The 25,665-nt window shown below is 45.4% G+C and overlaps 1 protein-coding gene across 1 annotated transcript in view; it reads right to left on the bottom strand.

Annotated features, from left to right (window-relative positions):
* Positions 1-25,665, bottom strand: part of fam189a1 (family with sequence similarity 189 member A1) — an 85,637-nt gene that overhangs the window by 32,363 nt on the left and 27,609 nt on the right. Inside the window, exon 2 of the mRNA XM_078199871.1 lies at positions 12,016-12,072. Coding sequence (XP_078055997.1) covers positions 12,016-12,072 — 57 coding nt within the window. The remainder of the gene's footprint in view (positions 1-12,015; positions 12,073-25,665) is intronic.

The following is a 25,665-nucleotide window of genomic DNA, read 5'->3' as shown; positions in this document are numbered from 1 at the left end:
ATTCATATGGTGTTCGTGGAAGTGGAAATGACTAGGGTTGGGAAGCATTTTCCGATCAGGGCCATTGTGATCTCCTGGACTCGTTTCGATCGCCTCAGGGGGTCGGAGAGGAATTTCCCAGATTTTTTTTTCCCCATATTGGCCCTGGGGTTTTTCACTCTGGGTTTTCGCCTCTCCCTGGAGATCACATGGTCTGGAATGGGGGGGTGGGGGTGAGTTAATAGGTTGTAATGAACAAAGCATCGTAGCTGTGAGGGACAGTTCGGTGGATAGGATATTGGTATGTAGATAGGCTGGAAAATTGGGCGGGGATCCTGGATTCAGGATTCAATCCTGGACCGGGGAGCGGCGCGGGCTTGGAGGGCCGAAGGGCCTGTTCCTGTGCTGTATTGTTCTTTGTTCTATCAAGGACACCCAGTATTTGTTCCTTGAAAAAGTTCCACTTTTCATTAGTTCCTTTCTCTGACAGTTTCTGTTCCCAACTTATGCCCCCTAATTCTTGCCTAATCGCATCATAATTACCTCTCCCCCAATTGTAAACCTTGCCCTGCCGTACGGCCCTATCCCTCTCCATTGCAATAACAAAAGACACCGAATTGTGGTCACTATCTCCAAAGTGCTCTCCCACAACCAAATCTAACACTTGGCCCAGTTCATTTCCCAGTACCAAATCCAATGTGGCCTCACCTCTTGTCGGCCTATCCACATATTGTGTCAGGAAACCCTCCTGCACACACTGCACAAAAACTGCCCCATCCGAACTATTTGACCTACAAAGGTTCCAATCAATATTTGAAAAGTTAAAGTCCCCCATGACAACTACCCTGTGACCCCCACACATATCCATAATCTGCTTAGCAATTTCTTCCTCCACATCTCTATTACTATTTGGGGGCCTATAGTAAACTCCTAAGAACTCCTAGAATGCGAATCTCTACAGCCAACCAGGTCTTAAAGATACAGACAATGTGAGTGGACGGAGCATTAAGCACAGGTTAAAGAGATGTGTATTGTCTCCAGACAGGACAGCCAGTGAGATTCTGCAAGTCCAGGAGGCAAGCTGTGGGGGTTACTGATAGTGTGACATGAACCCAACATCCCGGTTTCGGCCGTCCTCATGTGTGCCGAACTTGGCTATCAGTTTCTGCTCAGCGACTCTGCGCTGTCGTGTGTCATGAAGGCCGCCTTGGAGAACGCTTACCTGAAGATCAGAGGCTGGATGCCCATGACCGCTGAAGTGCTCCACCACAGGAAGAGAACAGTCTTGCCTGGTGATTGTTCATTCATCTGTTGTCGTAGCGTCTGCATGGTTTCCCCAATGTACCATGCCTCGGGACATCCTTTCCTGCAGCGTATCAGGTAGACAACGTTGGCCGAGTTGCAAGAGTAGGTACCGTGTACCTGGTGGATGGTGTTCTCACGTGAGATGATGGCATCTGTGTCGATGATCCGGCATGTCTTGCAGAGGTTGCTGTGGCAGGGTTGTGTGGTGTCGTGGTCACTGTTCTCCTGAAGGCTGGGTAGTTTTCTGCGGACAATGGTCTGTTTGAGGTTGTGCGGTTGTTTGAAGGCAAGAAGTGGGGGTGTGGGGATGGCCTTGGCGGGATGTTCGTCTTCATCAATGACATGTTGAAGGCTCCGGAGGAGATGCCGTAGCTTCTCCGCTCCGGGGAAGTACTGGACGACGAAGGGTACTCTGTCCACCGTGTCCCATGTTTGTCTTCTGAGGAGGTTGGTGCGGTTTTCGCTGTGGCATGTCGGAACTGTCGATCGATGAGTCGAGCGCCATATCCTGTTCTTATGAGTTGGTACAGACCCAGTGGGCGTACCAAAGAGTTGGTACAGACCCAGTGGGCCAAATGGACTCTTCAGCATTATAGGGATTCTATGAACATTGAGTTCAACAACTGGCACCATTAACACTCCCCGTTTGCCTACTGTCAATGACACCTTTGTCAATCTCTCCTTTTCCTCGACCTATCCGATTTTCTATTCTGCCCCACCTCCTCCACACACTTTCCAATTATAGAATTCTGCACATTTTTACCTTTCTTCAGTTCTGTAGAGGGTCATTTAGACCCAAAAGTTAACTCTGTTTCCTTTCACAGATGCTGCCAGACCTGCTGAGTTTATCCAACATTTTCTGTTTTATTTCAGGTAAGGATGACAGATTTCCTCCCTAAAGGACATGAGTGAATAAACGTTGCTGGGCTGCTGGCACGGATTAAGGCAGGACCTGGAGGGACAGAACCTGGAGGGACAGAACCTGGAGACCCTGCCTAGCACAGTTTGCTGAATTTGTTTAGTTGAACCTTCCACCTTCCCTCCTGCTGCAGATCTCCCTGTGACTGACTGCATTAGAGACAAAGCCCCTTTCATTCTTAAACACTGGTAGCCCATGGCAACTCTGGACACCAGAAACAGAGAATTCCTTGTGCTAAATGAGAGAAACAACAAGCTTTATTCTCTCCTGAGAACTTGTCACCAAACATAAACCTGTCCTTCTCTCTTTGTCACCTGCTGTGTTCTTCCAGCGAATCTCAAAGTGTCACAAGAAGTTCTCGCTTTTGCAGTGCGCAATATAAAACATCATATTCAATCCAGCTTCTCACATGTAAACCCCACACAAAGTAACACAGATGTTACTGATTATTATTGCTGATGGCATCAGCAAGGCACATTATTAAATCAGATTTGCTGCCTGCAACAGCAGCTTTTGCAGTAACAGCATAAATTTATGGAATCTGAACAACTGAATTCTTGTTTGCCAGTGGCTGCATCCCAAATAATTCAGAGTGAAACAATCACTGGGCCATCTCGCTAGACTATTAATTCAGAAACTCAACTAATGTTCTGACCGGCCCGGGTTTGAATCTCGCCACCACGGCAGATGGTGGAATTTGAATTCAATAAAAAAAATGCCTGGAATTAAGAATCTACTGATGACCATGAAACATTGTCGGAAAAACCCATCTGGTTCACTAATGTCCTTTAGGGAAGGAGATCTGCCGTCCTTACCCGGTCTGGTCTACATCCTTACCTGGTCTGGCCCACAGCAATGTGGTTGACTCTCAACTGCCCTCTGAACAAGGACAACTAGGGATGGGCAATAAATGCTGGCCAGCCAGTGACGCCTATGTCCCATGAATGAATAAAAAAAATGTAGCAATTATGTAAAAGCTGGTAGTTAAATGTGAATGTAATTAATTCAATGTTTTTAATCATTTGTTCATGGAGTTTTTGTTTCCTTACATTCTTATTAACTTTTCACTGTCTTACTTGACATAAAGTGTCCAATATGAGTGTGAAACCAGTGTGTTGTTCCCAGTGTAGGATGTGGGAGGTCCTGGAGGCATCTGGCCTCCCGGACGTCCACATCTGTGAGGGGTGTGTCGAGCTGCGGTTCCTGAGGGACCGTGTTAGGGAGCTGGAACTGCAGCTCGAGGATCTTAGGTAGGTGAGGGAGAATGAGGAGGTGATAGACAAGAGCTATCATCAGGTGGTCACACCAGGGCCACGGGAGGAGGCCAAGTGGGTGACGGCCAGGAAGGGTAAGGCGAGGGTGGTTGAGAGCACCCCGGTGGATTTGCCCCTGCACAACAAGTACTCCTGCTTGAGTACTGCTGGGGGGGACAGCCCGCCTGGGGGAAGCAGCAGTGGCCGTGTCTCCGCAGTGGAGTCCAGCCCTGTAACTCAGAGGGCTAAGGAAAAGAGGAGGAAGGCGGTATTAATCGGGGACTCGATGGTGAAGGGGACAGACAGGCGTTTCTGCGGAGGCAGGCAGGAGTCTCGCATGGTGGTCTGCCTTCCTGGGGCCGGGATCCAGGATGTCGCTAGTCGCGTCCCGGAAATCCTGAGGTGGGAGGGAGAGGAGCCTGAGGTAGCGGTACATATTGGTACCGCTGATGTGGGTAGGAAGGGAGAAGGGGTCATGAAAAGGGAGTACAGGGAATTAGGGAGACAGCTGAGAAAGAGGAAAGCAAAGGTAGTAATCTCAGGATTACTGCCTGTGCCACGGGAAGGTGAGGGCAGGAATGGAGTGAGGTGGAAGATGAATGTGTGGCTGAGGGACTGGTGCAGGGGGCAGGGATTCAGGTTCCTGGACCATTGGGACCTCTTTAGGGGCAGGGGTGATCTGTATACAAAAAACGGGTGGAACTTGAATCACAGGGGGACCAATATCCTGGCCGGTAGGTTGGCTAAGGCTACTGGGGAGAATTTAAACTAGATAGGTTGGGGGGAGGGGAGCTAGAAGAGTTGACTAGGATCAAGGAACTAATTGATGGGGGGGAGGATGCAGGGGTAAGGGGAATTACAAAATTAATGTCCTGTTTGCCGGGCTGGTGCTGTGAACAGGGTGCTGTTGGTTGAGTGATGTGGGCTGGGCCAATGGGATTGCTCTGGGGGCGGGAGGAAAAAAAGGTGCCAGGAAGTGAAGCAGCTGCAGAGAGAGAGTTTTTTCCAGGCAGTGAGAATTCGGTTTGGAGTGAGAGGCAGCCAGGCGTTCCCCTGCCTGTTCTTTTCATTACCGGCGAGGAGGACAGCCTTCAGCGCACTCGACCTACGTTGCTGCACGGATAGCTCGCGGCACCTCTGCCTCCTGCGGCATCATCTTCCACACGTGTGTCTCTCCTGGACTGTGTGTGGGTGTCGTGAGTAACTGGTGGGGACTATACAGTCCAACTGGAACAGTACCTACAAATGTGTTACTGAGGATGAGTTTCCCCATGTGTGCACCAACGGATGGGCCCCAACGGTTATAGATCAGAGCTCACTGTTTTATGTCTGTTAATGATATGTGTTATTAAATTTATTTTTGATATTCCGACTTACAGTACTGACATTTATGGGTAAACAAGGAATTAGCCAAATCAACATCAACCGCTAGGAATTCGGGATCCTGTTGATTGAATATTTAAATAGTAGCCCCATATAGTGGTCAGCAGGGGGTTACATTTTTGGAGGCACCGCTGAGATCATTCCTGTTTACCAGACAGGTCAAATAAAATTTTTCCCCCCGTCAGTCAGTAACAGTTAACCCAGTAATTAGAACAGGAAAAGTTTTACAGTGTTAGTAGCTCACTTAAGACAATGGATTTTTCTCAGGCTGCTGACTGGAGCTGCCAAAAGAATAAAGAACAAAGAACAGTACAGCACAGGAAACAGGCCCTTCGGCCCTCCAAGCCTGTGCCGCTCCTTGGTCCAACTAGACCAATCGTTTGTATCCCTCCATTCCCAGGCTGCTCATGTGACTATCCAGGTAAGTCTTAAACGATGTCAGCGTGCCTGCCTCCACCACCTTACTTGGCAGCGCATTCCAGGCCCCCACCACCCTCTGTGTAAAAAACGTCCCTCTGATGTCTGAGTTATACTTCGCCCCTCTCAGCTTGAGCCCGTGACCCCTCGTGATCGTCACCTCCGACCTGGGAAAAAGCTTCCCACTGTTCACCCTATCTATACCCTTCATAATCTTGTATACCTCTATTAGATCTCCCCTCATTCTCCGTCTTTCCAAGGAGAACAACCCCAGTCTACCCAATCTCTCCTCATAGCTAAGACCCTCCATACCAGGCAACATCCTGGTAAACCTTCTCTGCACTCTCTCCAATGCCTCCACGTCCTTCTGGTAGTGCGGTGACCAGAACTGGACGCAGTACTCCAAATGTGGCCTAACCAGCGTTCTATACAGCTGCATCATCAGACTCCAGCTTTTATACTCTATACCCCGTCCTATAAAGGCAAGCATACCATATGCCTTCTTCACCACCTTCTCCACCTGTGTTGCCACCTTCAAGGATTTGTGGACTTGCACACCTAGGTCCCTCTGTGTTTCTATACTCCTGATGACTCTGCCATTTATTGTATAACTCCTCCCTACATTATTTCTTCCAAAATGCATCACTTCGCATTTATCCGGATTAAACTCCATCTGCCACCTCTCCGCCCAATTTTCCAGCCTATCTATATCCTGTTGTATTGCCCGACAATGCTCTTCGCTATCCGCAATTCCAGCCATCTTCGTGTCATCCGCAAACTTGCTGATTACACCAGTTACACCTTCTTCCAAATCATTTATATATATCACAAATAGCAGAGGTCCCAGTACAGAGCCCTGCGGAACACCACTGGTCACAGACCTCCAGCCGGAAAAAGACCCTTCGACCACTACCCTCTGTCTCCTATGGCCAAGCCAGTTCTCCACCCATCTAGCCACTTCTCCTTGTATCCCATGAGCCTTAACCTTCTTAACCAACCTGCCATGTGGGACTTTGTCAAATTCCTTACTGAAATCCATATAGACGACATCCACGGCCCTTCTTTCATCAACCGTTTTTGTCACTTCCTCAAAAAACTCCACCAAATTTGTAAGGCACGACCTCCCTCTTACAAAACCATGCTGTCTGTCACTAATGAGATTGTTTCGTTCTAAATGCACATACATCCTGTCTCTAAGAATCCTCTCCAACAACTTCCCTACCACGGACGTCAAGCTCACCGGCCTATAATTTCCTGGGTTATCCCTGCTACCCTTCTTAAACAACGGGGCCACATTCGCTATCCTCCAATCCTCAGGGACCTCACCCGTGTCCAAAGAAGCAACAAAGATTTCCGTCAGAGGCCCAGCAATTTCACCTCTCGTCTCCCTGAGCAGTCGAGGATAGATGCCATTAGGCCCTGGGGCTTTGTCAGTTTTAATGTTCCCTAAAAAACCTAACACTTCCTCTCTTGTAATGGAGATTTTCTCTAACGGGTCAACACCTCCCTCCGAGACACTCCCGGTTAACACGCCCCTCTCCTTCGTGAATACCGATGCAAAGTATTCATTTAGGATCTCCCCTATTCCCTTGGATTCTAAGCATAATTCCCCTCCTTTGTCCCTGAGAGGTCCGATTTTCTCCCTGACAACTCTTTTGTTCCTAACATATGAATAGAATGCCTTAGGATTTTCCTTAATCCTGCCTGCCAAGAACATCTCGTGACCTCTTTTTGCCCTTCTAATATCAGTCTTTCTCGTGGCATATTACTGAGCAATGTGCCAATAGATACTAGTGAGGAGACCATTGCTAGGGTCTTAAACGCAGTGAAAGTCTTTGGTCGCACCAAGATTTGTGGTCGCCGTGGGGATTCTACTGGCACACAGTTGTTCATACTAGTGGAGACTAGCATTGATTTAACCCCTGACACTGTACCTCCAGATGTAGGTATTGAAGGAGAAGCTGGGCCATGGGCTGTGCATACGCTAGAAAGCTTGGACACACAGGATGCTGTTCCTGAAGAGGATGCTTTCCATCCAAAGCTGTTGTTACTACTACAACAGGAAGGCAAGTCAATGGAGGATTTTCAGGCCATAGTATCAGAAAATCAAGCTCGCAAAGTGGATGTGAACATGGATTTAGTGACTGCTATTGGCAAACTGGTGGACAAGTGCAACCAAGTGTCTACTGATGGGCCTAGCTACAGAAAGCTGAGACTGTTTTCAGGACTGAAACCTGTACCCCCAGGTGAGGAAGAATACGATGCCTGGATGGAGCAGGCTACCCAGATGATCAATGAGTGGCAATGCACTGACACCGCCAAGAGACAGCATATAGTGGAGAGTTTAAAAGGGCACTTACATTACAGACACATCTAACATAGCCAATTCAGAACCAGAGATAAGGAGATCACAGAGAGAGAGAAAGCCAGCAGACTGTTTCCATTATACAAAGCTGGGAGAGCCGTGTGCAAAGTCTGTAGTAGTAGGACATACAAGTGTTCACTCAGCTACGCCACCCACTATGCATTTTCCTGAACACTGCAATAGTTGTCATACATGGTGGTGTAACTCCTTTGCTCAGTGCTCGTCATGTATAAATAAGGTACCACTCTTTTCACCCACTATTATACCAGTCATCACACGATAAGGTACATGGTGTAATTGGTTAACTGGGTCCTATGTCACGTACTTCAGCATGGGGGCATGCTGTATTTTTGGTGGGGGGAGAATGTAAGGGACTGAGGAAAATTTGTGGGGAAGACAGTTACCAGTGTTCTTTGTCCCTTGTGGGTTTCAGTGTCCTGTTTGCTGGGCGGGTGCTGTGAACAGGATGCTGTTGATGGAGTGATGTGGGCTGGGCCAATGGGATTGCTCTGGGGGCGGGAGGAAAAAAAGGCGCCAGGAAGTGAAGCAGCTGCAGAGAGAGAGCTTTTTCCAGGCAGTGAGAATTCGGTTTGGAGTGAGAGGCAGCCAGGCGTTCCCCTGCCTGTTCTTTTCATTACCGACGAGGAGGACAGCCTTCAGCGCACTCGACCTACGTTGCTGCACAGATAGCTCGCGGCACCTCTGCCTCCTGTGTGTCTCTCCTGGACTGTGTGTGGGTGTCGTGAGTAACTGGTGGGGTCTATACAGTCCAACTGGAACAGTATCTACAAATGTGTTACTGAGGGTGAGTTTCCCCATGTGTGCACCAACGGATGGGCCCCAACGGTTATAGATCAGAGCTCACTGTTTTATGTCTGTTAATGATATGTGTTATTAAATTTATTTTTGATATTCCGATTACAGTACTGACATTTATGGGTAAACAGGGAATTAGCCAAATCAACATCAACCGCTAGGAATTCGGGATCCTGTTGATTGAATATTTAAATAGTAGCCCCATATAGTGGTCAGCAGGGGGTTACAATTGCCTCTCTGGACCCTTTTGTATCTCTCCCCTCTCATCTTAAACCTATGCCCTCTAGTTTTAGACTCCCCTACCTTTGGGAAAAGATATTGACTATCTAGCTGATCTGTGCCCCTCATTATTTTATAGACCTCTATAAGATCACCCATCAGCCTTCTACCCTCCAGAGAAAGAAATCCCAGTCTATCCAGCCTCTCCTTATAACTCAAATCATCAAGTCCTGGTATCATCCTAGTAAATCTTTTCTGTACTCTTTCCAGTTTAATAATATCCTTTCTATAATAGGGTGACCAGAACTGTACACAGTATTCCAAGTGTGGCCTTACCAATGTCTTGTACAACTTCAACAATACGTCCCAACTCCTGCATTCAATGTTCTGACCAATGAAACCAAGCGTGCCGAATGCCTTCTTCACCACTCTGTCCACCTGTGACTCCACTTTCAAGGAGCTATGAACCCTAGATCTCTTTGTTCTGTAACTCTCCCCAACACCCTACCATTAACTGAGTAAGTCCTGCTCTGGTTCAATCTACCAAAATGCATCACCTCGCATTTATCTAAATTAAACTCCATTTGCCATTCGTCAGCCCACTGGCCCAATTGATCAAGATCCTGTAATTTGCATTCTTACACAAACAGGGAAAAATCAAATACAGAGGCGCCATAATTAATGGCCTTTCACAGCCCCAATCTTTTGTCATTAATTTCATATTATGTTGAATTAATATTAAAACCAATGTTACATTTATACAATGTATTCATATCAATGGTAAAAGATTACAGCATTCGGAGGTGCAGAGGGATCTGGGTGTCCTAATACGTGTATCACAAATAGTTAACATGCAGATACAGCAAACAATTAGCAAAGCTAATGGAATGTTATTGTTTATTGCAAGAGGAATTGAATACAGGAGTAGAAAATTATGCTTCAGTTATACAGGATATTGGTGAAACCACATCTGTAGCATTGTGTACAGTACTGGTCTCTTTGTTTAAGAAAATATTGAAATGCATTGGGCGCCATTCAAAGAAGGTTTACTAGACTAATACCAGGAATGGGAGGGTTGTTTTATGAGGAAAGGTTGGACAGGTTAGACTGTATCCATTGGAGTTTAGAAGATTAAGAGGCAACTTGATTGAAACATATCCTGAGGGGTACTGATAGGGTGAATATGGAAAGGATGTTTCCTCTTGTGAGAGAACCTAGAACAAGGGCCACTGTTTAAAAATAAGGGGTCGCCCATTTAAGACAGAGATGGGATTTTTTTCTGAATGTTGTGAGACTTCAGAATTCTCTTCCTCAAAAGGTCATCGAGGCAAAGTCTTTGAATATCTTTAAGACAGAAGTAGATAGTTTCTTTATAAGCAAGGGAGTGAAAGGTTATCAGGGTTAGGCAGGAAAGTGCAGTTGAGGTTAAAATTAGATCAGCCATGATTTTATTGGATGGTGGAACAGGCTTGAGAGGCTGAGTGGCTTACTCTGGCTCCTAATTCAAATATTTGTTTGTTCGTATTAACACAAAGGCAGCAGGAAGATGTGAACATCATCACCTCCAAGTCTTAACTTGAAAATATAGCATTTTCCCAGAACATCACTGGGTCATATTCCAAATCTCCATCTCTAACAGCAGTATGGGAGCACTGTCACTGCACAGGTTCATAAGGGAGGCTCACCAGCACTTTCTTAAACATAAGAACTAGGAGCAGGAGTTGGCCATCTGGCCCCTCAAGCCTGCTCCGCCATTCAATAAGATCATGGCTGATGTTTTTGTGGACTCAGCTCCACTTACCCGCCCACTCACCATAACCCTTAATTCCTTTACTGTCCAAAAATTGATCTATCTTTGCCTTAAAAACATTCAATGAGGTAGCCTCAACTGCTTCACTGGGCAGGGAATTCCACAGATTCACAACCCTTTGAGTGAAGAAGTTCCTCCTCAACTCAGTCCTAAATCTGCTCCCCCTTATTTTGAGGCCATGTCCGCTAGTTCTAGTTTCCCCTGCCATTGGAAACAACTTCCCTACTTCTATGTTATCTATTCCTTTCATAATCTTATATGTTTCTAAAGGATCTCCCCTCATTCTTCTGAATTCCACTGAATATTGTCCCAGTTTACTCAGTCTCTCCTCATAAGCCAACCCTCTCAACTCCGGAATAAATTAAGGCAATTAGGGATGGGCAATAAATGCTGGCCTTGCCAATGATGTCCACTTTCTCAAATATATAGTGAAGAAATCACATTGGAGTGGTGCCTGTACCTGTATGTGTGAGCAGAAGGGTGTAATGAGCCATGTTCCTATATAGCTTCAACGCAAGCAGGTATGCGCACACAGAATAGACACACACACACACACACACACACACAGAACTTAGATCACAGTCTCCAAGTACAAATCAACAGTACAACCACAGTCTCTGTATTATCTGGGAATAGAAACATGAATCATGGAATGGAGACTGGGTATTTCTGAAGTATTAATTCCCACAAGTAATTGCACAGTGCTGTAATAAGTGACTGTGCTGATCTCTTCCTTGGAATACAAAAGCAGGGATGTACTTCTGAGGCTTTATAAAGCACTGGTTAGGCCCCATTTGGAGTACTGTGAGCAATTTTGGGCCCCACACCTCAGGAAGGACATACTGGCACTGGAGCGGGTCCAGCGGAGATTCACACGGATGATCCCAGGAATGGTAGGCCTGACATACGATGAACGTCTGAGGATCGTGGGATTATATTCATTGGAGTTTAGGAGGTTGAGGGGAGATCTGATAGAAACTTACAAGATAATGAACGGCTTAGATAGGATGGACGTAGGGAAGTTGTTTCCATTAACAGGGGAGACTAGGACGCGGGGGCACAGCCTTAGAATAAAAGGGAGTCACTTTAGAACAGAGATGAGGAGAAATTTCTTCAGCCAGAGAGTGGTGGGTCTGTGGAATTCATTGCCACAGAGGGCTGTGGAGGCCGAGACGTTGAGCGTCTTCAAGACAGAAATTGATAAATTCTTGATTTCTCGAGGAATTAAGGGCTATGGGGAGAGAGCGGGTAAATGGAGTTGAAATCAACCATGATTGAATGGTGGAGTGGACTCGATGGGCCGAATGGCCTTACTTCCGCTCCTATGTCTTATGGTCTTATGGTCTTATAAGCTCCAGACTAAATAGCAAAGTTTTAACTTTCCTTAGGTTTCTCGCTGATATTATTCAATAAACCACAACCTAATGAAAAGGGCAAAACACAGAGTGATATCATTGCGCACGTTCTCTGTATGCATAATGGCACTGATAGGATCAGATACACCCTGGCTTGTTGCCTTTGTGTATACTGTGCTGCTGTTGATTCTTACCACAAGGGAGATGGGTCTTTTCCAGGAAACAACACCAATTAGCCCCGAGAGCAGCACCTGCAGGAAAAAAACAAGAATTCTCAGTTGTTATCCCAGAGTGCAATGTGACATTGGATGAACAAATCAATGTTGCACGTCCCTTCTCCCCTAGAACAAAGGGACTGACACAATGCACAGCAAAAGCAGCTCCTGTACCTGACACCAATGAATGACTCAGGAGACACTTCATCCCAATGTAAAACACAGCCTAAAGCACTCCTGCTTGTTCATTCAGGAGCTGATCAAGGTTGTGTAGTGCTTAACCACTGACTGATCCCACAGATACTCTCACTGAACACACAAATCCTTAATGCTGACTAAGACATACTGTCACGGGATGATCAACCTTTTAAAATTCATTTTAAACTGTTTCATCTCAGAACACCAGGAGAAAAACAGATTATCTTCCCTCCCCTGGTAGTGGAAGCAGATACAATAGTGTCTTTTTAAGGGGCATCTGGACAAATACATGAATAGAATGGGAATAGAGGGATACAGTCCCCGAAGGTTGGGGTTTTAGTTCAGACGGGCAGCATGGCGGTGCAGGCTTGGAGGGCCGAAGGGCCTGTTCCTGTGCTGTAATTTTCTTTGTTCTGAAGCCTTAGACTGTGGTTCAGCCAATCTCAAACCGTGAATCCAGGCTCTTCCAGCAAGCTATTCGGCCGTGATGGAAGTGCACTGTAGCCTTGTCCAACAGGCTCAAACGTCTCAGCTGGAGTCACTGGGTAGAAATCAGGAATTTTCCCTCTCTAGCTGGGGAAAGCTGAACAGATTGTAACTTCCAATTTTTTTGCAACCTGAGATCAGTGCAGCCTAGGGATCAAACTCAATGTGTAAGGCTCATCAGACAGTATACCTCAACCAACCCCCATTCTGTAGGATCACACACATCAGTGACTGTCCACATTTACCCGGTCAGGCCAGGTCGATCGATCAGAAATCCTCACACTATTAACTAAAACGTAAGTGTTGGCATTTACTGAGAATATGAAAGTCTGAAGTCTCATTTGTCAATACAGCAGCTTGATGCTTTGTGCTTTACATTGAAGATCAATGCCCTTCAATTTAATTAAGTATTAGAATGCACATTTTGCCACAAGGCATAAGCTTTTGGTGTACTTTGAATGGAGTTATCAGGCTCTCCTAGCTTTCCACAAACATCTCCTGGACAGTAACCACAGTCAGCTGCAGCACGGAAACACAGCTTGTTGGATGAATTTAATGACATTTACTCAATGAGCGAGCCTGGCCTTCGTTCACAGTATCATTCGACAATTAATCCTCCTGTACGCTGCACCATATTACTCAACAAGTTAATCGGACCCAGTTCATTCAGTCCACACTGTAAATTGATTCAATCTTCTGATATTCACATTGGTTTCTCAGACAATACCTTCAAACCAATGATTATTGCAATAGAAATAAGAGATTTTGGCAGGTGAACATCATCACTTTTTCTAGATAATCCTTAGTGACCTGATGGCTCAGGAATCCATGACACAGTTCCCTTGTGTGGATCTAGAGAGGCTGGACAGACTGGGATTTTTTTCTCTGGAGCGTAGAAGGCTGAGGGGTGATCTTATAGAGGTCTATAAAATAATGAAGGGCATAGATCAGCTAGATAGTCAATATCTTTTCCCAAAGGTAGGGGAGTCTAAAACTAGATAGCATAGGTTTGAGGTGACTGGGGAGAGATACAAAAGGGTCCAGAGGGGCAATTCTTTCACACAGAGGGTGGTGAGTGTCTGGAACAAGCTGCCAGAGGTAGTAGTAGAGGCGGGTACAATTTTGTCTTTTAAAAAGCATCTAGACTGTTACATGGGTACGATGGGTATAGAGGGATATGGGCCAAATGCGGGCAATTGGGACTAGCTTCGGGGTTTAAAAAAAGGGTGGCATGGACAGGTTGGGCTGAAGGGCCTGTTTCCATGCTGTAAACCTCTATGACTCTATGACTTTATGTGTTACTCACAGACCCCTCAACAAATCCCCGTGTCAGTTCGAACCTCCATACCCTCCCCAACACAACCCCTGTGCCAATCTGTCCCTCCATAAATTCCCCAACACAACCCCATGCCAGTCCAACCCTGCACACCCTCCCCAGCACAGACCCTTGTGGTCAGTCTGTCCATCCATAAATTCCCTAACAGCCTCCTATGCCAGTCTATTCCTCCATATCCTCTCCAACACAGTCCCCTGTGCCTGACGGTAACTACACACATGAGCACAAACCTCTGTAGCAGTGCTAATCTTATCTGTACTTTCACCATTATTCTGAAGAGCACAAGGCTCCTCCTGTAATCAGTCTGCAGTTGGGTGGTTACCAAGGAGTAAACAGATACTGAGATTGTGAAAAATTTCCCAGTGCATAAGTTTTGAGAGGCTTCAGTGAAGGGGAAAAGTTCATTGAGAAAATCAACAGCAAGAAATATAAGATAAATCAAATCATGGGTTGGTGTAATTGAAATAGAGGAGGGTTGTCTGTGTGGAGTTTGTACCTTCTCCCTGTGTCTACATGGATTCCCTCCAGGTGCTCCGCTTTCCTGCCACAGCTCCAAGATTGGCGGGTTAGGTGGATTGGCCATGCTAAATTGCCCTTAGTGTCCCAAGATGTGTAAATTAGATGGATTAGCATGGGAAAGGTGTGAGGTAACGGGAATAGGGTGGGGGAGAAGGCCTGGATAAAATACTCTGTAAGAGAGTTGGTGCAGGCTTAATGGGCCTAATGGCCTCCTTCTGCACTGTTGGGATTCTATGATATTATGACTGATACAGCCAACCTAAGCCACAGTGATAGGAACCACATCCAGGAACAAATAAACAGCTCCAATCTATTAAGATGATAGAGAAACAACCCTAGAATTATACACCAAAATATTGGACTTTAAAAAGACCTGAGTTTTATGTTTTAAAAAGGACACAGACCCTGAAGGTGGCTGAGAATGTGCTGCTAGCCACGGATAGGAATGACTGCAGAGGATTTCTCTAAGGAACAGTGGAACCCTCCTTGTGGTTCCAGACAAGGTCATTCTAAAAGAATCCAAAGAGTTATCATCTCTGGTAAAGACAAAGGAACATAAATGGCTATCTCATCCAAAGACTGGGTATAATTGCCCAGACCAACTAGTGGACTTCAGCTTGAATACACAAAGACGGGGGTTAAAAGCTAAACGAGAGAGCTCCCCAGTGTTTGTCTGCCTATTAGGCTGTGTGTGTATGCTGTGAGAAACAGCAATTGGATGTTTGTCACTCTGAAGATGATACAGTAACGAAGGCAGGGCCCCTACAAAAATAGTCACCTTTTACGGGAACATCTAAAACTCTCTCTCTGACTGTGAAAGTCAATTAACCAGCAGAAGGACCACAGCTGTAAAAGGAACTGAAACCTCTCTACTGAACCACAGGATACTTGAACCAAAGAATCAAATACTGGAATCAACTTGTACCGGCCACAATGTATCATCATTTACTCCTCTCAACTTAAGGACTGTTCCCTCTAACGTTTTATTTATATTTACTTACTATTGGACTCAATTCTTAATTCTAATCCATATGAATGTAGATGCATGCATTTTACCATTTTCCCTTACCTTTTTAGTAGTTAATAAGCTTACTTTATCTTAACTCAAGAGAGCCTGGTTAAATTGGCTCCTTTATAATCAGAGGGTGGTGGGTGCGTGGAATGGGCTGCCAGCAACGGTGGTGGAGGCGGATTTGATAGGGTCTTTTAAGAGACTTTTAGATAAGTACATGGAACTTAGTAAGATAGAGGGTTATAGGTAAGCCTAGTAATCGCTAAGGTAGGGACATGTTCGGCACAACTTTGTGGGCTGAAGGGCCTGTATTGTGCTGTAATAGTTCTATGTTTCTATAACTGCAGGGTTTGGAAGAAGTTTCCTAGGGAAAGGGAACCTGTTAAGTTTGACATTTGTTGCTGCCAGCAAAGGATGGGTTGAATAAAATCCCTGCTCAGACACTGAATAGAGACACAATTAAAACCACTACAGGCATCATAAAGCTCACCGTTGGACTGGTGAACTGGCACTTTTGCTGCCTGGGCAGGTCTGGGGCATTCCTCAGCACCCCTCCCATACTGTGGTTTTCTGCCGCATTCTGTACTCTCCTGTGCAATGGAGACAATGCATAGAGTCTGCAACAGCTCCCATAGTCTGATGGGAAGGGTCTCATTTGTGGACCTACAGTCTAAGCTCTTTACCAACAATGCCTTCGATGATCCTGTGTCCCCTCTTGCTATCCCAGCTAAACCATACAATATTCTGGCAACCACACTGAGACAAGCAATTACAGCACTTACTGCCACCAAGAGCAGTTTTATATTTATACTGACCAGACAGAGAAGAGCTTTGTGTGTTCTTATATCCATAAGAACTAAAGAACTTATATCCAAAAGGACTAAAGAAGGAAATTAGGAGAGCCAGAAGGGGTCACGAGAAGGCCTTGGCAGGTAGAATTAAGGAAACCCCTAAGGCGTTCTATAAATATGTGAAGAGTAAAAGGATGGGACGTGAAGGAATAGGGCCTATAAAAGGTGAAGGCGGGAAAATCTGTACGGAACCAGTAGAAATGGCAGAGGTGCTTAATGAGTATTTTGCCTCGGTTTTCACAGAGGAGAAGGACCTGGGTGGATGTACTGCGGGCTTGCGGTGGACTGAAAAGACTGAGTATGTGGACTTTAACAAAGAGGTTGTGCTAGAATCTTTGAATGGCATCAAGATAGATAAGTCGCCGGGTCCGGATGGGATGTACCCCAGGTTACTGTGGGAGGCGAGGGAAGAGATTGCAGAGTCTCTGGCGATGATCTTTGCGTTGTTGATGGAGACGGGAGAGGTGCCGGAGGATTGGAGGGTTGCGGATGTGGTTCCTATTTTCAAGAAGGGGAATAGGGATAGCCCAGGAAATTACCAACCGGTGAGTCTAACCTCAGTGGTTGGTAAACTGATGGAGAAGATCCTGAGAGACAAGATTTATGAGCATTTAGAGAGGTCTAGTATGCTCAAGAATACTCAGCATGGTTTTGTCAAAGGCAGATCGTGCCTTACGAGCCTGGTGGAGTTCTTCGAAAATGTGACCAAACACATTGACGAAGGGAAAGCGGCAGATGTGGTTTATATGGATTTTAGCAAGGCGTTTGATAAGGTCCCCCATGCAAGGCTTCTAGAAAAAGTGAGAGGGCATGGGATCCATGGTGCTGCTGCCCTGTGGATCCAGAACTGGCTTGCCCAAAGGAGGCAGAGAGTGTGTACAGATGGGTCTTTTTCTAAATGGAGGTCGGTCACCAGTGGTGTGCCCCAGGGATCTGTTCTGGGACCCTTGCTTTTTGTCATTTTCATAAATGACCTGGATGAGGAAGTGGAGGGATGGGTTGGTAAGTTTGCCGACGACACAAAGGTTGGTGGGGTTGTGGATAGTCTGGAGGGATGTCAGAAGTTACAGAGGGACATAGATAGGATGCAAGACTGGGCGGAGAAGTGGCAGATGGACTTCAACCCAGATAAATGCGTAGTGGTCCATTTTGACAGGTCAAATGGGATGAAGGAGTACAATATTAAGGGAAAGACTCTTAGTACTGTAGAGGATCAGAAGGACCTTGGGGTCTGGGTCCATAGGACTCTAAAATCGGCCCCGCAGGTGGAGGAGGTGGTTAAGAAGGCGTATGGTATGCTGGCCTTTATCAATCGAGGGATTGAGTTTCGGAGTCCGGGGATAATGATGCAGCTATATAAGACCCTCGTCAGACCTCACTTGGAGTACTGTGCTCAGTTCTGGTCACCTCATTACAGGAAGGATGTGGAAAAGATTGAAAGGGTGCAGAGGCGATTTACAAGGATGTTGCCTGGAATGAGTGGCATGCCTTATGAGGATAGGCTGAGGGAACTCGGTCTTTTCTCCTTGGAGAGACGTAGGATGAGAGGAGACCTAATAGAGGTATATAAGATGTTGAGAGGCATAGATCGGGTGGACTCTCAGAGGTTTTTTTAAATACTTTTCCAATTCAATCAAATCAAGTCCAAATCATAGTCTCAACAAGTTGAGACATTTCCGATCCAGGCTGACAAGACAGGGCATGCAATCCTCTACTCTGTCTTGAGCCTGATCTGCATGAGCCAAGCTGATTGGAGTAGGCGGAGAATTCCTCCTCCAAGGCTTGATCTCATTTGCATCTTAGCCAAAAGGCCAAGATACCGCTTTTAAAAATTGAAACATATGAATTTTTCCCAGGGTGGAAATGGCTGCTACGAGAGGACACAGGTTTAAGGTGCTGGGGGGTAGGTACAGGGGAAATGTTAGGGGGATGTTTTTCACACAGAGGGTGGTGGGCGAGTGGAATCGGCTGCCGTCAGTGGTGGTGGAGGCAAACTCAATAGGGTCTTTTAAGAGACTCCTGGATGAGTACATGGGACTTAATAGGATGGAGGGTTATAGGTAGGCCTAAAAGGTAGGGATATGTTCGGTTGTGGGGTCGAAGGGCCTGTTTTGTGCTGTAGTTTTTCTATGTTTCTACACAGAGTGCTTCTCCTAGTACCCCACACACTGCTTGAATTTGTGTCATACTGTGCTATAGTTTTTCTTCATGTAGTATCCAGTTCACGTTGTGTGAGGCTGCCCCCTCTTTGCCTTTGCAATTAAGGTAGATTCCTAACATCACAGTTACTCACTCCTTAAATTCATCCTACAACATCAACATACACCAGGGCTCTCTGAAAATGCTGGAAAATCAGCATTTACTGTTTTTGTTTCAGATTCCAGCATCCACAGTATTTTGCTTTTATCAGGGCTCACTGGATGAACTCCCCATGGTCACAGGGGAAGCTGCATGGCCACAGGATGAAACTTGGGTTAAATGGCCCAATTAGTTCAACATGAAAGTGACAAAAATGCTATGTAGCATTCCCAGTGCCTGTTATACAATGACTGTTCCTGGCTAGTAATCGACAACCACTATCAGAATAAATTAATCCTGAAAATTCAAAAATATAAACAGGAACACATTCTCTTTTTGTCCAAACAGCATGTTATCTCTTTTCGGCATGTACCATCTCTGGCAATCCTTCAAAACCAGGGATTAAATCTGGAATTAATGGTCAACATGATTACACCCATAACTAGATCTGTGATTGGTCAGGTCACATCCATAACTGGACCGTGATTAGTCAGGTCACACCCACCAGTGGACCTGTGATTGGTCAGATCACACTCATAACTGGATGTGTGATTGGTCGGGTTATACCTTACTAACCTTATTGAGTTTTTTGAGAAAGTGACCAAGGAGGTGGATGGGGGCAAGGCAGTGGACGTGGTATATATGGATTTTAGTAAGGCGTTTGATAAGGTTCACCATGGTAGGCTTCTGCAGAAAATGCAGATGTATGGGATTGGGGGTGATCTAGGAAATTGGATCAGGAATTGGCTAGCGGATAGGAAACAGAGGGTGGTGGTTGATAGTAAATATTCATCATGGAGTGCGGTTACAAGTGGTGTACCTCAGGGATCTGTTTTGGGGCCACTGCTGTTTGTAATATTTATTAATGATCTGGATGAGGGTATAGTTGGGTGGATTAGCAAATTTGCTGATGACACCAAAGTCGGTGGTGTGGTAGACAGTGAGGAAGGGTGTCGTAGTTTGCAGGAAGACTTAGACAGGTTGCAAAGTTGGGCCGAGAGGTGGCGGATGGAGTTTAATGCGGAGAAGTGTGAGGTAATTCACTTTGGTAGGAATAACAGATGTGTTGAGTATAGGGCTAACGGGAGGACTTTGAATAGTGTGGAGGAGCAGAGGGATCTAGGTGTATGTGTGCATAGATCCCTGAAAGTTGGGAATCAAGTAGATAAGGTTGTTAAGAAGGCATATGGTGTCTTGGCGTTTATTGGTAGGGGGATTGAATTTAGGAGTCGTAGCGTTATGTTGCAACTGTACACAACTCTGGTGCGGCCGCACTTGGAGTATTGTGTGCAGTTCTGGTCCCCACATTACAGGAAGGATGTGGAGGCTTTGGAGAGGGTGCAGAGGAGGTTTACCAGGATGTTGCCTGGTATGGAGGGGAGATCCTATGAGGAGAGGCTGAGGGATTTGGGATTGTTTTCGCTGGAAAGGCGGCGGCTAAGAGGGGATCTTATTGAAACATATAAGATGATTAGAGGTTTAGATAGGGTGGATAGTGATAGCCTTTTTCCTCTGATGGAGAAATCCAGCACGAGGGGGCATGGCTTTAAATTGAGGGGGGGTAGTTATAGAACCGATGTCAGGGGTAGGTTCTTTACCCAGAGGGTGGTGAGGGATTGGAATGCCCTGCCAGCATCAGTAGTAAATGCGCCTAGTTTGGGGGCGTTTAAGAGATCCGTAGATAGGTTCATGGACGAAAAGAAATTGGTTTAGGTTGGAGGGTCACAGTTTTTTTTTTTTTTTTTAACTGGTCGGTGCAACATCGTGGGCCGAAGGGCCTGTTCTGCGCTGTAATGTTCTATGTTCTAGGTGTATTGAGGTGGTGGGGGAGAGGAGAGAGGTACAGAGAAATACAAGGCTATTTCACCTAAAATCAATCTGATACACCGTCAGGACTCATGCTGTACAGGATTAAGGGGACAACAGCTGTACAACAGGACTTTCATTGACTTGTGGAGATCTTTGTTGTCAAACACTCGCTGCTGTGGTTTGTGGAGGCTGAACTGGCACAGCTGACCCAGTGTTGAAGTTCCTCATCAATGGTGGACTTTTGAGAGAGGCAGCTGCCAAGGTGTGGGGAATGTCCAGCATACAACACATCAGAGTGCTAGAGAAATTCCATCAATAATGCAGCATCCTCTGGATTCAATGGGAGGGCAGTCACACAAATACTCATGTCCTTCCTGAAGCCAGCTCTACAGCATTCAGGCAAAACTCCTGTGAAAAACAACCATGAGGCAGAGCAACGGTAGGAAAGTGAAGAAAAAGTAGCAAAGTCTGCAATCCAGATCCCAACACCTCGTGGGACATCCTGCGTCATGTGTCATCATAGATCTGCAGATCCAGAATTGGCCTGTTCAGTCTCACAAAGATAAGTGGCCGAACCTCGTGACCCTGAGTAGATGTTATCCTCAAATCGAGGCACAGCTGTTCCCAGCGAAACTCAATCTTGTATTTGTCCAGTGGCTCAACCACAAATCTCAAAGAATCTGCTCTTAAATCTTGGAGTTTAACCCTGATAAATGTGAGGTGATTCATTTTGGTAGGACTAATTTAAATGTGGATTACAGGGTCAAAGGTAGGGTTCTGAAGACTGTGGAGGAACAGAGAGATCTTGGGGTCCATATCCACAGATCTCTAAAGGTTGCCACTCAAGTGGATAGAGTTGTGAAGAAGGCCTATAGTGTGTTAGCTTTTATTAACAGGGGGTTGGAGTTTAAGAGCTATGGGGTTATGCTGCAACTGTACAGGACCTTGGTGAGACCGCATTTGGAATATTGTGTGCAGTTCTGGTCACCTCACTATAAGAAGGATGTGGAAGCGCTGGAAAGAGTGCAGAGGAGATTTACCAGGATGCTGCCTGGTTTGGAGGGTAGGTCTTATGAGGAAAGGTTGAGGGAGCTAGGGCTGTTCTCTCTGGAGCGGAGGAGGCTGAGGGGAGACTTAATAGAGGTTTATAAAATGATGAAGGGGATAGATAGAGTGAATGTTCAAAGACTATTTCCTTGGGTGGATGGAGCTTTTACAAGGGGGCATAACTATAGGGTTCATGGTGGGGGATATAGGAATGATATCAGAGGTAGGTTCTTTACGCAGAAAGTGGTTGGGGTGTGGAATGGACTGCCTGCAGTGATAGTGGAGTCAGACACTTTAGGAACATTTAAGCGGTTATTGGATAGGCACATGGAGCACACCAGGATGATAGGGAGTGGGATAGCTTGATCTTGGTTTCAGAACATCGTGGGCCGAAGGGTCTGTTCTGTGCTGTTCTATGTATCTATGTATCTAAATCTTTTAAATTTAAATTGGCTAGGGGTAAGAGTGAGAAAAATCCTGAATGCTGGAAATTCACAGCAATCTGGTCAAATGTGAGAAACAAAAGCCAGGTGCAGATTCCCAAGGCATCTATTTGATTCTAGCAGTGACGGACAAAATATTAACCAGTCTTTTTCTCCTTATGAACTGTGGTACATTGTCACCCATTTCTGATTTGAAAAATTGCAAGTGAAATGTATTTGAAGCACAATACATTGTGAATGTAGCTGGCATCGCATTCATGGCAAGTGACTCGGACTGTATGACAACCCATTTGAAAGCAGGATGATATTTCCAATGGACTAACAGAAGGCCAGTCAGCTCTTTAATCTGCCTTTACAAGTAATCTTGATTTGTATCATTTACGTAATGTACAAACTGAGTTAGTAATGGGCTCTGAGAGCCCAAAGCAGCTTGTAAATTACATTATCCAGTAATTGAGAGTGGAAAAACACAGGCAGCATGAAGGTCATTAGAAGTACAGCAATGTTCTTTCAACCCTCAGAAACCGGCTCAAACCCAGCCCAGACTCAGCGATAACACAACATTCATTGAGGTGAAAGATCCATACAATCTCAGGCTATCAGCACTGATAAGGAATTGTTAGTCCCTTGTAGTGGCTGAGGTCCTAATATGGGGAAACACTGGAACTTTCCATCAGCCGACAGATAATCTCACAATGTTCAGTTTGTGCAGAGTAAAGTGGTTATTTGCCGAAACTGATGGAACTCGACTCATGTCCATGAACAAAATTATCTAATCAATTATAAATGATCCAATTGGAGTCAGCGAGAAATCCCCTGCCAGAAATAAAAGCAAGCTTGAAACTGGTGCTCGGTCTGCTTCCGTCTGCTTCTGATTTTGAGTTACCAGAATAGCAGATAATATACAGTTCTTAACAGGACTTGCAGAACTATGAATGTTTAATATTTAATTTGATCGTTGGTGAATGTCTGATACGTTATTATATAAAACAGACACAGAAGAAAGTGCTTGCAATTTCTATAACACCTTTCGCACCTTCAGAATGTCCGAAAGCTTTTTACAACCAATGACGAACTTTTGAAGTGTAATTGTTGAAATGTAGGAAATTTGAGATTAAATTATGCATAGCAAGATCCCACTAACTACAATGTGATAATAACAAAAACAATCACACCTGATAATACGCTTTAGCGATGTTGAGGATGAATATTGGTTAGGACACCGTGAGAACTGCCCTTCAAATGGTGCCAAGGGATCTTTTATATTCACCTGACAGAGCAGACAGGTCTGTTGTTTCATGTCTCATTTGAAAGATGGCACCTCTGCATAGAATGTGACTGCAGACAGGTCATTCCCAACAAATTACTGCATCGGTACAGAGTGCAGTCATTCACTACTCCATGGTGTTTCAATTTTTAAAATTTTATTTGTTTTTTATTTATTGTTGTCACAAGTAGGCTTACGTTAACACTGCAACAAAGTTACTGTGAAAATGCCCTAGTTGCCACACTGCAGCGCCAGTTCGGGGACACAGGGAGAATTTAGCATGGCCAATGCATCTAACCAGCACGTCTTTTGGACTGTGGGAGGAAACCAGAGCACCCAGAGGAAACGCATGCAGACACAGGGAGAACGTGCAGACTCCGCACAGACAGTGACCCAAGCTGGGAATCGAACCCGGGTCTCTGTGAGGCAGCAGTGCCAACCACTGTGCCACCGTGCCACTCCAATAGATGAAAGAGGAAATTATACCTTGTTTGTTCAGCCACAGTCTAGCAGCTAGTTGGGACAAGTGTGGGGAGTGGTGAGGAGCGGGCTGGTAAGAGGGTTACTATAGCAGTTACTACATCAGAAGCAATGGAAGCACATTCCAAAGTAGAACATCTGATATCCAAGGTTTTGAGCTGGAATATTTCAGATCCACTCCTCAGTATGATATCTATTTCATTATACAGCAAGGCTGCAACATCCTACATCATCATAAGTTTCAACAATTCACCTTGAAGGTTCCTCATATATTTCCCAACACTTTGTTCCTAATGAGTCACCCGTGGGTTGATTAACTAACAATTATTATCAGGTCAGTCACCTTGCAAAAATTTCTCTACAAAAATATTAATTTTATTTTCCAAAATTATGGCTTTGAAACTTAGATATCAAAAACTGTCCCAGATTTAAAAAAAAAGAAAATTAGCCTATTCTTTAAAAAATACAAATCAAAAACGTTTTTAAATGATCATTTCTAGGGAAGACATGATGGGCCAAAGGGCCTTTTCCTGTGCTGTAACATTCTATGACAATAATCGTTACATGATTTTTCCTTCAGCAGCTGAAATTTTTATCTGACAGTGTAGTGTGAGAGCCACCGGCAATATTAAACTACTGCATCTCCTGTGATGATGTTCACAATGTGTATGCTTTTTCTCTTACATATCTTCACATATCTCGGAAACAGACAAGTTGTATTTTGAACTTCAATAAGAGGAATGACCTGGCCCATCACCACTGCCAGGACAGATAGACCTATGGCCTTAATTACAGTAAATTAAATTAAAGGAGCCTACTGAGATCTTACATTTAACGGAAATGCAATATCCATGTATTTACCTTCAGTGTCACCTAGACGAATTAACGTGGGGGATGGAGTTTGGAAGAACTGTAAAATAAACATAATGGTAAGTATCTTTGGATGACTTCATCGAATCTACAGTGCAGAAGGAAGCCATTAAGCCCATTGAGCCTGCACCGACAATAATCCCACCCAGGCCCTATCCCCGTAATCTTACATATTTACCCTCCTAGTTCCCCTGACACTAAGGGGTAATTTATCATGGCCAATCAACCTAACGCGCGCATCTTTGGAGTGTGGGAGGAAACTTTGGGGGTGTGGTTAAGAAGGTGTATGGTGTGTTGGCCTTTATCAATCGAGGGATTGAGTTTAGGAGTCCGGGGATAATGATGCAGCTATATAAGACCCTCGTCAGACCTCACTTGGAGTACTGTGCTCAGTTCTGGTCGCCTCATTACAGGAAGGATGTGGAAAAGATTGAAAGGGTGCAGAGGAGATTTACAAGGATGTTGCCTGGATTGAGTGGCATGCCTTATGAGGATAGGCTGAGGGAGCTCGGTCTTTTCTCCTTGGAGAGACGAAGGATGAGAGGAGACTTAATAGAGGTGTATAAGATGTTGAGAGGCATAGATCGGGTGGACTCTCGGAGGCTTTTTCCCAGGGTGGAAACGTCTGCTACGAGAGCACACAGGTTTAAGGTGCTGGGGCGTAGGTACAGGGGAAATGTTAGGGGGAAGTTTTTCACACAGAGGGTGGTGGGCGAGTGGAATCGGCTGCCGTCAGTGGTGGTGGAGGCGAACTCAATAGGGTCTTTTAAGAGACTCCTGGATGAGTACATGGAGCTTAATAGGATGGAGGGTTATAGGTAGGTCTAGAAGGTAGGGATGTGTTCGGCACAACTTGTGGGCCGAAGGGCCTATTTGTGCTGTAGTTTTATGTTTCTAAACTGGAGCACCTGGAGGAAACCCAAGCAGACACTGGGAGAACATGCAAACTCCATACAGACAGTGACCCAAGGCCAGAATTGAACCTGGGCCCCTGGCGCTGTGAGGCAGCAGTG

The sequence above is a fragment of the Mustelus asterias genome, chromosome 29 (assembly GCF_964213995.1).
Source record: "Mustelus asterias chromosome 29, sMusAst1.hap1.1, whole genome shotgun sequence".
Taxonomy (NCBI): Eukaryota; Metazoa; Chordata; class Chondrichthyes; order Carcharhiniformes; family Triakidae; genus Mustelus; species Mustelus asterias.
The sequence above is the reverse complement of the archived record's forward strand: the minus strand, read 5'-3'. Positions and strand labels throughout refer to the sequence as shown.